General features: G+C 37.9%; 1 protein-coding gene across 17 annotated transcripts in view; it reads left to right on the forward strand.

Annotated features, from left to right (window-relative positions):
- ST3GAL3 (ST3 beta-galactoside alpha-2,3-sialyltransferase 3) overlaps positions 1 to 15,721 on the forward strand; it is a 212,305-nt gene that overhangs the window by 79,534 nt on the left and 117,050 nt on the right. For 12 of the 17 annotated variants that reach the window (XM_068952873.1, XM_068952875.1, XM_068952865.1 and 9 more), the window contains one exon: positions 6,670 to 6,762. The exons of the other annotated variants lie outside the window; for them this stretch is intronic. In XM_068952873.1, coding sequence (XP_068808974.1) covers positions 6,670 to 6,762 — 93 coding nt within the window. The remainder of the gene's footprint in view (positions 1 to 6,669; positions 6,763 to 15,721) is intronic. 17 annotated transcript variants of the gene reach the window in all.

Consider the following 15,721-nt stretch of genomic DNA (forward strand, 5'->3'; position numbering starts at 1 on the left):
TATAAAACAATAATGTTTATTCCCGTGCTTACTGAGGATGGCAACCTGTAATTTGGAATAAATAGAAACTAGAATAGTTAGAATTCTGAAAATATACTTTCAGGAATGATGTTAGATTATCAGAAAGTTACATTATCTTTATGTTAGATTATCAGAAAGTTACATTATCTTTAAGTTCTAAGTTTCTTTATCCAAAGATTTATAAATAATTGAAAAATCAGCGAGAAGACATCTTCATATTTATAATTTCACATTTCCTATCTTCAGTGAACAGCTGTCTTCTGTGAAAATCAAGTTTATATAATTCATCCTTTTTGTTTAGTCTAACAATTAATTTTTAAGCCAGTTGTTTTCTCCTTTCCCTATTTCTTTTTTTAAAATTTTCAAATGATCTGTTTTCTTTACTCATTATTGGTGTCTATCTGAATTCAATTCTATTTTTTTCTTCTGTGCTACTAATCTTAAAGGTAAGATGCAACAGAAAAAATTTAAAAAAAAAAAAAAGGCAGGGAGAAAGTTTGTTAAACTAAAGGAAATCAGGAGGTCAGGAAATCAGGAATATTGCTCAATTCTGAGTAATATGCAGCATGAGATCACATACAAAGTGTGCCATGAACTGTTCTCAGATTTTTACCTGCATCCTTTGACTGCAGTTTTATAAACTTGGCATTTAATTTCTCTTTCTGCAGGTAAAAAAATCTTTCTAGTTTGACAACTTTTGATTCTTTTTTTCCACAAGATGCTAAGACTCATTTAGGAGATGATAAAAGGTTGTTAACAAAGAAGTTCCCGATTGCCCTTTTTCAGAGTATTGCAGGGCTGTTGGATTCTTTGCACTATAAGACATGGTACACTGATACAGCCCTTTGTGGTAAAGAAATCACTTACAGTTCTATTTCTAAAGGTATTTATGAATTTTGCACTGTTGAGACTAATCTGAAATTCCTTGTTCTGCCTAGTGATCTAATTCCAGGACAGCAGTGTCTTTTTTTTTATTATGTCAAAGACCTGAAATGGAATTTAGTAAGGAACTAGAATCCTCAGGCCGTTTTTGTGGATGGAAACCTCTTCAGTGTGTTTGTGCAAAGACGACTTTCACAAGAGGTGAATGACATTGCCAGTTGCATTAGTGGTCTTTGGCTTTTAGTGTCCCTCCATCTAGCGTATATTTGCCAAAGGTGACGTTGACGCTGCGTCTTGCCTTCATTTAGGGCCATGGAGGTGGGTTGTAGGTTTTAACAGAAAGTCTTTAGAACTTTGTTTCCCCGAGGCAGTTTAATGTAACCTAGTCTGCTTCAGCTGCTGTCCTTGGACAGTCTGAGCAGAGGCATATAAGTACCCATTGATTATCTTCACTGTTAAGCAATTAATTTCACGAGAAGCCACAATTCTTGGTGGAGAAGCAGAACAGGACATTTCTTTTAGCATGGATCGTATTTTTTCAGAAGAAGGGATTTGGGCCATCTTTCTTCCTATTTAGTCATACAGTCTCCCTGAGGAATTTGCTTACATATTGAAGTAAAATTTGAAAATATTTACATCTATGTAGCTGGCTATAGTGTGATAGATTCATTTCCTGTCTTTCTCAGTATAAGCATTCTGCTTTTCCTCTTCTTTCAATCTCCTCATTCCATTTTTTTGTTTGTTTAGTTTTTCCTCAGCTGGAATTAGAAAAACAGCAAATATCACATGATCAGTCCATGTAGTTCTGTGAACCACAGTTTAGAAACCTCTAACAGAGCTATTATAGGAGTTCCTTAAACTTTGGTTGCAGTATTTTTTCAACCACACTGCATTCCTGCTGAAAGTGGAGCTCCAGCCATGTAAGACTAGGAAGATTCATCAGCTCATTGTGTTTCCATAGTGTCATGCACTCAAGGGGATGCTGCTGGGCAAAATGACATGATAACGACTCTGCTTAAAGTCAGATGTGCAAACAAATTTTTCAGTCCTCTGCTGTTACTGGTATAGAGGCAGTGGCTACTATGTGTGTTAAGCTTGCTCTTGCTGTTAGTGACCTCTTTTCCTTTGTGACTCAATAGGGATAACTAGAGGACAGTAAAAACTGCATCACCAGACCTGCTAGAGGTGTCCTCCCCCACCAGACCTGCTAGAGGTGTCCTCCCCCACCAGACCTGCTAGAGGTGTCCTCCCCCACCAGACCTGCTAGAGGTGTCCTCCCCCACCAGACCTGCTAGAGGTGTCCTCCCCCACCAGACCTGCTAGAGGTGTCCTCCCCCACCAGACCTGCTAGAGGTGTCCTCCCCCACCAGACCTGCTAGAGGTGTCCTCCCCCACCAGACCTGCTAGAGGTGTCCTCCCCCACCAGACCTGCTAGAGGTGTCCTCCCCCACCAGACCTGCTAGAGGTGTCCTCCCCCACCAGACCTGCTAGAGGTGTCCTCCCCCACCAGACCTGCTAGAGGTGTCCTCCCCAGCTTTTATGTGAATTGATAATATTTTCTGTGAGGCTGAAGAACTATAATGAAGGGGAGAATTCATATGGGTAATTGCTTTCTCTTCTGTCTCTATTAAAGAGATCTATCTCTATTGCCAGTTGGGAAGGGAAGCTTGGTTTATGGTGGTGTTTCAGGGTTTTTCCCTCTCAAATAGGATTTTTTGCTTCACAAGACCATGAGATATTATAGAAAAGCATACTGAGGACTGGAAACTTGTCATTTTATTAGCCTATAAATGCTATATAGAACAAAATACTCAAAGATCCGTGACCTCTTGATATTTATTAAAAAACAGACACACAGCTCAACCACTGTGGCTGTGTCTTTGTTAGTGTCTTTGTTTGGAGCAGTACTACAATTTTGAAGCAAATCCCACGATCATCTCTCTTACTGTGCATTGATTGAGTTCAGAGACTGATTTTGAACTCTAGTTCCTGGACATCTTTCAGGGGAACTAAATTGAAAGCTTTATTCCAGGTGTCTACCAAATGCACTACAACACTTAACTAGGGACATAAGGGTCCAAACTAAAAATTGGTCCTATGACCAGCTTTGAGCCATGTTTGTGACGGGTGTATCTGGCAATGGGGACCTGACTGAAACCTATCTGAAGTAAAATACCCCAGACCCCTCTAGTGTAGACACAGGGGTCTCAGCATCAACTGCTTTGATCTAGTGATCTGCTTTTTTATTGCTTGCTGATATTACTTCATTATTACTTCATCATAACCACTACGTTATATGTGCTTTTCATCTCATATTGTTCAATGGTGTCTCCTATAATGGAACCAGTGAGATGAAGTTATTTACTAGTAAAGAGTTAAGAGGGTAACATTATTTGTTTAGGGTACATAATTCTTGATCCATCCGTTGTAAGCAGTAATCAGGACTATAAAGCAGGCACTGAATGTAAGCTCTTGTAACGCTGTGCGCGATGTTCTGGTAATTCGTCAGGCTTCTTTTGCAGATTGTATGTTCAGTAATACTATTTCTTCTATTTAGAAATAAGCAATATAGAGAAGAGGCAATTTCTTGATTCAAAGTAGCGATACATGCAACAATGTATTAAGTATATTGTCATGAAATATGACGGAGATGCTTGTTCATATACCTCACTTCTGTGCGCTGCTTTTGTTATAGAGCTGTGCAGCTACTAACAGCAGTGTGATTTTACTGAGCTGAATTTGAAGTAGGTGTAGTTCTCTTCCTCACACCTCTAGCAACAGCTTTACGGTATGGGATGTTCTAAGCAGAAAGTTTTGCATTCTGCTTTATGGAAAAGCAACCTGTGAATCTTCCAGAAAAACACCAGAGCAAATTTAGATATCTGAAAAGATGTTCACTTGGATAACTTTGTGAGGTCGCAGAATGGTAGACAGCAAGGCTGTGTGCGGCCTTATTGTAACGTTTTGCTTTGAACTATCACTAAAGTAAGCTTATAATTATGAGCATACTGGCAATGACAGTATGGCCCAAATGTGTAACCTGGATAAACGAGATAAAAGCATCTAGAGATGGATTAAAAAGTAGAGTTCCTATTTATAATTTTCTGTAGCTGACTGACTCAATATGCGGCTAGAGGGAAAGAGGAACAAATGCTGAATGATGTGAGGTGGCAGCTACAATTGGCTTATGAGAATTGTTATGCCGCCGGCACCCTGGATCATGAACTTTATCGCATCCAAGAAATGTTAACAGCTTTGCCCCTCCGGCTTTACTTGTTTTGAGTATCCTTGTGGTTTTTGTAATTGACGGCTCAAAACATCGGCATGCTGCACTGTTTGGCCCTCCTAGATGAGTCAGATACATCAGGGCTTCAGCCTGCCATTCTTTTACGGAAACATCATGATGGGCGTTTGAGTGGCATTTTAATTTGATAATTAAAGCGGACAAGAGAAAAATGCCTATCTTTTGTGCCACAAGATATTTTGTGTGACCACTGAGGTCATTTGGGAATGGCCTGCTGTTGAAATAGTTAATGCAGGTTTGCCAGTAATGACTCAGTGCTGTGGTGGCTACAGATAAGTTCCAGTTACTTTGCATTTCTTTGTGAAGATTTTAGTATTAGTGATATCTCTATTTTGTTTAAACCTTAAAAATCCAGCAATGCTTAAGTTTGCTTGATAAGGGTAAAATTTCCCACATTTCTTCATTTCTGAAATGCTAGGATGTAACAGTAAACTGTGATCTGCACACCGTGCTATCCCCATTTTGTTGTAAGGTACTAATGAATGAAAAGCGAAGTTATTAATTTTTTAGCTGGTAGTATTAATCTCTGTTTTGTCAGTAACAGCAGCCCTTTTCCTTCCTGTGGCTATTTATAAAGATTCTTACTGAAGTTAAAACCACAAATCATTCAGTGCAAGTCTTTGGGATTCCAGCCCCTAATTTCTTAGGAAGTCACTAATCTCTCTTGTTTAGAAATACACATTATAATATCATCTATGGAAACCAAGCAAGTAGATTCCTGTTGTGCTAGACAATATATTATATCCGTATCTTTCTCTCTCTCATATTTTTAGAGAAATATAATCTCTGCTATAAATAAATGACAGTGTACATATTCACCTATATTGCTCTGTCCATTTTACAGATGAAGAATTGAGATAGTAAAAGAGTAAATATTTTGACCAAAGTTATTCAGGAAACCTGTGACAGAACTAGAATTGGATTCATGTTATCTTAAGCTTCTTCCAGTGCTTTTTATCTATAAAAGTCTTAAGAAATGAAATTCCTAACTTACAGTAACTTTTTATTTTCTCTTGGTTACATCCTTTTCCAGGTGTTGAAAGCTTAGATGACCACTGAGCAGAAATAGGCTACCCTTTGAAAGTAGTATAGAGTCAGGATTTTTTGTAGTGCATGTGGATAATCATAAAACTAAATGTCCGTCTATTGGTCATGCAGTTGGAAATGGCTCTAATCGCTTGGGTAGTGATCCCAGGAGACTAGTACAAGGAGGAGTGGTCCTGCCAGTTGAGCAGAATTACTCTGTCGCTCAGATACGTCCGATTGCCACCTGGGGAGCTCTGTTTGCACTGCTGCACAGATCTCCTCCCAGACCTGACTTTCAGCTCGGGTGCTCAGCTCTCTGGATCCACATCTGTTACATTTAGCAGCAGTTTTCTAGCTAACTGGTATCATAGCACGTGTTGGCATGCCTGAAAAAGAAAGCATGGTTATGATAGTAATGAGCTCTTTGGAATAATTTTTGTGAATCTGCTCAGTAGACGTATACAGAGTACTTCATTTGTTTGTTGTTATTGATGTGTAGGAAAAACTCCTTTATTAAATGCCTACTATTACCGAAATGGTACAGTATATACAATGTTATTGGACTCTTGGTGGTAGTGAGCTCTTGCAATCTCCACTGAATGTTGAACATGTAACTGTAAACAGTTTTCTGGAAGAGCATTAATTCTCAAGCATGACTTAGGTTAAGGTATCTAAAGTTACTTCAGAAGCGCAAGTGAGTTAACCTTTGCAATACTTTTGTGAAATAGATGAAAAATTCTGCAGGTGATGAACAGAGACACAAAAGGATTAAATGGTTTGCTCCAGGTAAGCTATGATAGAAGAGCTGTGATAAAAGTATATACTGGACTCAAATCTTTTCTTGAATTGCTAGTAGATAATCTGATCTTATTTCTGTACAAAAGCTGAATGAAGATAGCAATATTCTGAATTTGGCCCTGGAATCATTAGGAAAGCTGAATTACTAGGACACTTCTCAGGAGAACAGCAGCAATGTTGTCTGTCCCAAATACTGAAAGCATGCGCACCCTCAGCCTGTCAGAACTGCTTGGCGATTTGTTTCACATGCTTGAAACTTATCTTCTAAATAATACTTCCCTAGAGTTTTTACTTCTATTACTTCTATCATACTCTAGAAAAATGGCCAAAACAAGTTGTTGGTTTTACTTCCTTTTGAAAGTTGAAAGTCTAAAATAGTATCTTGATAATTTTCTTCCAGGAGGATGGCATTCCTAGATATAAAAACACTTCAGCAAAAGTAGAGGTTCACTTCAGCAAAAGTAGAGGTTCTCCTGGGATACTATAAAACAAAAAATAAATATCCATCTGTGTTTTCTATTATTCCTCATAGCTGTTTTTCAGAAAAGCTATAAGGAAAAATAATAAAATGACTTGGATGATTACACTTGCCAGTTCGTAGCCAGGAGAGTCCTGACTCTCTCCTTATCTTTTCACAGGCCTCCAGAATTGGCATCAAAGTATGCAAATTTCTCTGAGGGAGTTTGCAAGCCTGGTTATGCATCAGCGCTCATGACAGTCATCTTCCCAAAGTAAGTGATTAGTTTACCTTTTTTTTTTTTTTTTTTTCCTCTTCCCCATTGACTTCTCATCCCTCAGGATGGGTGTTCTGCTGAGATTATCTTGAAAATTGGCATTATTCTGTCCCTTTATTGTTGCCAGTAGAGACCAGTGTGGAAATTCTGGGTTATGTGAGAGGTCAGTGGCAACGGTTTAATTGATTTTGGTCTGACTAGGAGCTTGCTCCAGGAATGCAGAAATCTGTATTGTAAGCAATACAACAAATTGCACTGTCAGTACATAATGCAGATGCGTGGTTAAGTTCACTGCTGGTACCAGATGATGCAATTCCTAGAAAGCTCAGGTCATGCAGTGACAGATTAAGTCATCTAAAATAGTGAAGTGTGGTGGGTTTTTTGACAACAGGGCAAGTACCTGGAGGCTTTTTGCAATACTATTTTCCAAAGGAGGTTTGGAGAGGCTAAGACATGCGGATTAACACATTGTTGCATCCTGTTCAGTTTGAAAGCTTTTGTTAGCTAATGTTACTAGTTTATTCAGAATTTCTTTCCCTCAGAAAGAGTGGAAAGTCTGTTGCAGTATTTCTATTTGAAAGCTCTCAGAAATGAGGAATGCAGTCATGACAGGTGAACCAAAATTGTTTGTTTTAATATTTGACTTATGGTTCTTCTTAGTATACCATGCGACTTCTGCATTTCTGGAGGTTGTAGAAATGCTGGGAGATAGTTCAGAAGATAGATTAGAGAGATGAGCGTTATACTGTTGAGGCTTCAGGGTCTCGGTATGTTTGGTTCATCAAAGGGAAAATTGTAATGTTGTTTGACCTTTGTGTACGAGCTTCTAGAGCGTGTGGTGGTCCACTTGTCAAAAGAGGTTGTGGGCTTGTTTAAACACAACTGGCACTTTTCTAAAAGATACCTTTTATCCGTTTGCGGGGGAAAATTCCATGGCTTGCCCATATGGAGGTTAGATTGGGTGACCCTGGCCTTCTAGCCAAGCTTGAAACTGGTGATACATTCTTTCTTTGTTTTTGTTGGCAAGCATGGTATCTGGAAGCTCTTTAAAAAAAAAAAATATATATATATATATATATTATATATATATATATCTGAGATTGCCCTCTAATCACAAGATGCTGCAGCCAGACCTTAAAAACAAAATAAAATAGCAAATGTTGAGACACTGGTCTCCAGTGCCAGTGTAAAACAAACAATTGTCAATACTATCTTTTGTGTGAATTTTGGAACCCTGGATAAATAAACAATAGAACTGCAGGTAGATAACATTATCATCCTCATCTTTTTGTAAGAGGTTTGAGTAATTTAAATCTGTATTAGTGTATGTATTAACTCTAAATAGTATAGAAGAGGGAGATAGAACAGTTTAACTGAGGTAAGATGTCTCTAGCTAAAACTTTCCTGTCTTTAAAAGCTGAAACATAGACGTGCCTTGGAAAAAGCAGATGTTACTATGTGTTGTTTCTCTGGAGATAATTTACGTACAGTGAAAGAGTAAGGCTGTTTAGTACAGATACTAAGGCCAGAAAAATACCAATAATGAGCCCTTAGCTTGAGTTGTTTCATGATACAAGACGTGATGTTTTCTCCCAGTAATTTCATCATGGATCACAGGCTAGTTATTGTGATTTAAAGTTTTCTAATGATGGAGAATCTGGTAATAACGTGCTAGATTATTCCTGTGGATAAACTCATTACTGCAAAAATATTCATCTTGTTTTCAGTTTAAAGTTATTTAAGCCTGTGGCTTCCAGAAGCAATCTTTGTCTGCTGGAATCCAGTTTTATTTATTTTCTCCCTCAGTAGGTACTTACACACCACTGTTGAGTCACCCTCTCCCCGAGAGCTAGTTACTTTGAACTAATACCCTATTAAGAGGTAATAACTTGTCTCTGGTCTAATTCAGTATTCTGTTGTTCATAATTGAAAAAAATCATGCTAAGAACATATCTTACTGGGGATTCGTATTCAGTTGCTTCTCGAACATGACACCTAAACCTCATCAACCGTTTTTTTTCCAGGATGTCCTTTAATTCTTTAACTAAATTCCAAATCAGACTTTTCAGTATTTTACCTAGGATTGGTGCAAGGATGGCTGAGCAGTAGTTGAGCAATGAATTTCATGCTTCATTTACACACTTTCTCTTCATAAATTTCCTTCATACTCAAAGAACCATACAGAATGAAGATTATTAGACCAAACGTTTCTTCTTTCAATTTATTTAGAACTCTTAAAGGCAAATTATCTAATCTGCCGATTTTAAGAATTTGAGCTGCATGGCTTCTTTTATTCTAGCTTTTGCTTTCAGTTGCTCATATCATTAGGAAAATATCTTCTTTTGGACTGACATTTTTCAGGCTTGTTCTTTGCCTTGAAAAAAGAAAAAAAAATATATATATATATATATTTAACTTAGATAAAGTTGGTTTGGCTGTTTTCAAGCATGAATAGAATGAATAAATGTTTTCCCATTCACAAGGTTCCTGACTTTTTAATGCAATTTTAAATGTAAATAGGCAAAATATGATGGAAATAGTTCAAATAGAATAAATATTTTTCAGAGGATGTAACTCTTCTCGTTAAGTGCTGCTTTAATGGTGAAGATGTGACTTTCGACTTTACCAAGCATAAGCATGCACTAAATGGATTAAAGAGCAATGCCCTGGGAAATCTCAAAATGTGATTGCTGGTAAGGAAAGACTAAGTGGAGTTATTTTTGTGAGGGCCTCAGTCAATCGGTTCTCATTCTAACAGTACTTAATGTTTCCATCAATGATCCTAGCTGGAAAAAATCCTAGGTTAAGTGTGCAGCTGATACCCTTACTGGAGAGTATTAAGTAAATGATTGGTTACTTTTAACAAAGCAATCTGGATTGCCTGATTCAAATGGCCACAGGCCCAAAAAACATATATTCATACATCCAAATGCCAAATAAGATGTCTAGGAGTAACATATATAGATTATACTTTTCAAAGAGGAAAAATCCTATGTTAAACAGACACAAAAAAAGCATCCTGTAAATTTAGTAAAATATCACAGCTGAAATGTTGTTTCACATATGTTGAGAAATTTTGTTGTTGTGCAGCACTGATTTTAAAAAAAAAAAAAAAAAAAAAAGCAAATCTCCTAGAATACTGTGTCCAGGTTGATTGGTGAAACTCTAGGAAGGGAGGGGAAATGGGAGAGACTGAAGGAAAGCCACAAAATAAACCAGGACTGGCTTAAACAGTAAAGCAAATAAGGTTCCTAGAAATAAGTCATCTTTCTGAAGCAGAAGTCCTATCCAAACGGGAAGAATAGGAGAGAGCATTAACTTTGGTAGGTTAAATATAAAACTGTAATGAAGTTCACCAAAAAGGGTTAAGGGACAACTTTATAAATGCGTAAAAAATAATAAAACTTTTACCTATGTGTCAGCAGTAGAAAGCCTGCCAGAGATCCTGATGAGCTGGTAGATGATTGTAATATTACGTGTCAGCTAAAGGAAGATAAAGGCATAGCAGAGAAGTTATTTGCATTACTGTTGGCTACAGAGTAGTTCCATAAAGGAAGTCTCCCCATGGCAGGACAAACTGGGGAGAGCTCACAGAACATGGACGTTTTTGTGCAGAGCAGCGCAAGGAATTGCTAGGAAAAGGAGATCTTTACCTTGGAAAGAACTCTGTGAAGCTGAGTTACACGTGGTTGTGTAAAATCATTGTTTAAATTGACCTTAGAATGGAAGAACGGAAAGCAGTAAAGGTGTCAGGGTTTTGAAAAGGGACCCAGAGAGCTTTTGGAAAACTAGAAACTACTAGTGAGCCTAATTTCTGTATTAGGCACCTTGGTAAAAACTATTAGAAATAAAACATTAGTAGTCACAGGAATAAAGACAATAATGGGGAAGAGTCAAGTTGTCTTCTGCAGAAGGAGGTCTGGTTTTGTAAATCTGTTCACATTGTTTGAATGATTGGAAGAGCATCTGATGAAGGTGACGTAACTGATACAGCAAGACTGGAATTTCTTAAGACTGTTGGGAAATTAACTCGCTACAGGATTATACCAGTTTAATAACTATATAAAGATGGCAAACTCTATGGAAATAAATAATAAGGTTGCACAATGCAGGGAGATTACCCCTGGAGTCCTGTAGAGAACGCGTGCTGTGATCTGTGCTGTTTCAAGTGTTGATAAAATAGCTGCAACAGAGGATGAATAATAAAGTGCTGACACATTTTTCCAGGTAGCAAGACTAAAAGCTGACTAGGAAGAATGTCACAGAGATCTCACAGGACTGAGTAATGGGGCAATAAGATAGTGGGCCAAATTCAGTCCGCGTAGATGTAATGTAGTGTTTGTGGGGAAGACTGATCTGACAGCATATGCCTAATGATGGACTTAGTTATGTCTTACAAATCATGACCTAGGAATCACCATGGATGGTTTTGCAGCTTATTGACTAGCGTTGGCTAAAAGACCAGTAAAGCCTAAGGAATTATTAGAAGAGAAACGCAGAATAACTGAGAATACGTTATGCTACTGTATAAATATACCATGTACCTCTCTCTGCAATAATGCATGTAATTCTATTCAACTAATTTCAAAACCGATATAGAATAATTGGGTGAATATATAGTAGTAATGAAGAATAAACAATAATATGGAGCAATTTCCATGTTCAGGAAGACTACATAGACTTTCCAGCTTCAGGTAAAAAGAAATCAGAGGGTAGAGGGAATGATAAATATGTGTAAAATAATGAACGGCATGGAGAAGATGCTTAGGTGATTGTCTCTCTCAGTACAAAATTCAGAGATATTAAATGGAAACATTGTGTACGAGGTTTAAGATAAAGGAAAGTGCTATTTCATGCTATTTCCCGTTACTTTCTTTGAGCGTGAATTTTGTAGGGGACCAAAGATAAAACAGATTGACAAGCAATTACAGAAATTCGTGGTAGAATGATCCATCGAGATCCATTGAACACACAGATTCAGATACAGTCTCTGGCAAGGAAATATGTAAGTCACAGGAGGCGGGAAGCTGAAAAGATGTTGAGAGCAAAATATAGCTTTATATACTCTATTTCTTTGTCTTTTTATGGAAACATTTACCAATGTACATAGTTAGACATTGAGTATGGGGCCAGGTGGATGTTTGGTCTAATTTATTGCGCCCATGCCTGTTTTTTTTAATTCTTATGCCTTAAAGACAGGCTGGCATAACTTCATAAAAACCGTACTGTAATCCAAATCATGACAGTCGTTCCCTGGCAAGAGAAATGGATGTATGGTCTTAGTATTGCATCTCACTTTAAGAGCTGGATAACAGGGCCGCTTTTGATGCGGGTTGTGACAGGAGGAGTTGTGTTATGAGATTGCAGTTATCCAGCTTTTCGCTTTCCCAGGGCAATACGATTCTGCCTCTTACAAATCTCATAACAGTAGGTAATGACTCAGAATGCCAGAAGTAGGGTTACTGGTTTCCGAATGATACAAAGAAAATGACGAGCATCTTTGGTGAAATGGCATCACTAGGTCTTTGTTTAGTGAGTTAGACTATTTTTAGTATATCTGAGGTCACCTACAAGCCTGGAGTTAATGCTTTGACCTTTTTGTAGAAGACGCTAATCATGTTTGTATTAACAATCTCTTGCATGTCTGGCCTTATTATGGAAAAGATGTTGCCTGTATATAGTTCTCTTTGTATACCCTATTCTCTCTCAGATGAGCTAAGCCACGGTTTGTGGCTCACATGCCAGCCTGGGACAGTTCGGCTACTGAACAGTTTTCCAACCGCAAACTCTTGTAAGCTGACAGCTAGTACTTGAAATTAGAGGAGGCAATTATGGCGGGAATGTCTGCAGCCTACAAAGATGTGAATTTGTGTTTGGTAAGAAAATATGGGAAAAAATATTTAAAAGTTAAGAATTTCACAATAGGGGAAAGGGAAGTTCAGTATGCAAAAAACCTAAAGGTTTTGTGACCAAAATAGTGAATGAACATATGTATGAACATGTATATGATCACATTCTTGATGCTAAGAAATAGTCCTATACAGAAGAATCAAACTTTTTTATTAAGTTACTTCAGGAAGAAAAAGCATAGTGGTCTGATTATTTTGGTGCAAACTTGTGAATGATTAGCAATTGGCATTTTCTCCACTTTTTTCAGGTTTTTTTGTTCTCTTTAATACAGCAGCCCACTGTCCACTCAGGAAAAACAGCTCTCCTGTAAACTCTTCTGGGTTTATGTTTTCACATTGAATTGTTTCTTTATATACAAAGTTAAGAATTTTTTTAAGCTTTCATATGAGTAGAAAATGCACAGCACAGGTTTATGCCAGACATAGGAATTTCAGTGGCTTCCCCTCAAGCTGTTTTTTTTCCTGCACTTTTTCTGATGTTTAGTTTTCCCTTGATATTCTAGATCTTAGTCTCTGGTGTCTTTCACCACTTGCACAGGCCAGGCTGGATCTGCAGCATCCTCTGCTCTTCAGGGATTTTTATTTCATTTTGGAGGTTGGAGGAGACTGTCTCAGTTGATTTGCATCTCAATTCAAAGCTTAAGGCAGAGATTCCCAAACAAAGTGGACTGGTACTTTTGTGATCTAGATGGAGAAGTCATAGGAGACCCTGAACTTTCTTTTATTTGGTCCTTAGTATAGAATTTAAACTTTGAAATCATAGAAAGAAGAATGAAACACTAGTAGGTTGTGGTCTGAACTGTAACATAATTAGTTAGACTTTTTCCAGGTAGTTCTCCCTGAGAGTTCATTGGCAGTCATTAGAAAAATAAAGTGATAGCTAACTTGGGACTTTATTAAACCAAATGTACTTCTGTGTATTTTTGAGATTTACTTGTTAAAAGTATATTAATTTAACCATAAAATTAAACATGGAATGTATATTAAAATAGAGATTAAAATACCTTTTTCTCTCCCATCAGGGCTTCTCTATTTCATATTTGCTTATTATTAGCAAAATCAAAGTCACGTTCTTCTTCACCTGTAACAAACTTGCCTTGTAAACTTAAGGAACTGAAGTGACTGCATTGAGCCAGTGGTGAGTGCAAAGTTGTCGCAGGTCAATGCAGCTCTTCTTAACTGAACAGGTTATGTCTGCTCTCTGTATTAATATCTTCTGCAGCTTTCAACACAGGCTCTTCAATAAGAGCACAGGGTTTTGGCAAGAATGCTAAAAAAATTTCATAATAATTAAAGTCAATACATTATACAAATGAAGTAGAATCTTGCTATAAAACAGTTATGTAACTATATCTCTTGCTTCTGGCACGTGGATCACCTCCTTGCTCCCCACATCTGCCTCCCTGTATGTTCTCCTGTGTCTTATCTCCCTTTTGCTGGAGTCCAGCCCTGCTGGCAGACTAGCATGACATTGCTGCTCCTAATTAATGATGTACCAAGGTGGACTAAAGATGGGGGAGTAGAATTGTTTATTGGGATTTTTCAGTGTTCGGAAACACTGAAACACTGGGTTTTTCAGTTTTCAGTGTTCAGAGTGCTTCTTAGTTTCAGGAGGAAAAAAAAATAGCAAACAAGCCTTTGGATAAGTAACGTAGGACTTCTTGGGTCTTGTTAGCGTAAGGTGAGGGAGATCCCAAAGTGTTTGTCCTATCTGTGAAGCCAAGACTCCTGTCTCCTAAATATTAGAACTTGGCAAAAATTTTGTTGTAATCACTTTCTTGCAAGTATAGTTTATGCTGCTTTTATACCTTAGAAAATAATATTCTTACATACAGAATTCAGTATGGGACTGCAGCTACAGTTTGAACTGGAGCTTTAGCATGGACTTCAGTAGGGGATCAAGACTATTTGGAAATGTGATCTACTCATCCCAAATACTTTCCAGTTCATTTCTGTGTCCCTTTCTAGGCAGCTGTGCCTCTCTTAATGAGCACAAAGAACATCTTTCTATTCTACAGTTTCCTGCGTTGTTACCTAGATATTCAGAAAAATAAGCAAGCTCTCAATAAAAAAAAAAAAATTAACCCTCTGTTTAGACCTGACTGTATTCATCTTTGTCTTGATGCCTCATGAATTACTGCCGTACCCAAAATGGGCTTATCCTGAAATGGCAGGTCATGAGCTCTGTGCTTGGAGACTGTCATGAAAGGCGAATGCTGTTTCCTTTGTGATTCACTGTTTAGAGGAGAGCAGAGGCAGCCAAAGGATGACAGATTCATGTGGTTTTTGAGAGCGCGCTGAAGTAGTAGGCTAGATAATTAGTTTGCCACTGACAACTACCATGTGAATCCTAAACTATTGCTTGATGTCAGCCTGTCTTATGCCTGCTACATACTTTGCAAACTCTTCAGGCGCAGTGGATGGTATCTCTTAATTTTTTAAAGATGTGTAAAATTGCATAAATATGCTGAGTTATTGATAGGGGTTTTGTCTTCTAAATATACATATAGTGTACATCTCATTTTGTCTGAGAAAAGTATGGATTCTTCTAGACACTCCCAATGAGGTCAAGGTCCCTTTGTACAAATGAATCTTTCCACTTTCCTTCAAAACGAGGTTACTCCTGTTCTACGACAAGGGGAATTTTCTAACCCCTGTTTCTTCTGTAAGTCTTTTTTGTGTTTGCCTGTTCTGCAGCACTATACAGAACAGTATTCTGTATAGAATACAGAGATTGTGTCTCCCTATGGAAGAGACTAAGGAAGTAGTCTTTGTTCTGCTACGAAGGTTTGAATTGCAGGGACAAGTTGATACAAGTGTATTTTCTCTCGGGAAGTACTGCATATTACTCGCCTCCCTCAGTTCCTTAGTTAACTGCAGCTTCAGCCTCCGAACCCTACAAAATCCCAGGACAGCAAAAGGTAGGGATAAAAGAGGAACGGAGGATGCTCTGGTCTGTTAAGCAATCGATGTTTCAGATTTCTCCAAGCTACCTGCAGTTCAGTGCCTGGCTGGTGACTGGGGAGCTGGAGCATGCCACCTCTCAT

The sequence above is a fragment of the Struthio camelus genome, chromosome 8 (assembly GCF_040807025.1).
Source record: "Struthio camelus isolate bStrCam1 chromosome 8, bStrCam1.hap1, whole genome shotgun sequence".
In the NCBI taxonomy this organism is placed as follows: Eukaryota; Metazoa; Chordata; class Aves; order Struthioniformes; family Struthionidae; genus Struthio; species Struthio camelus.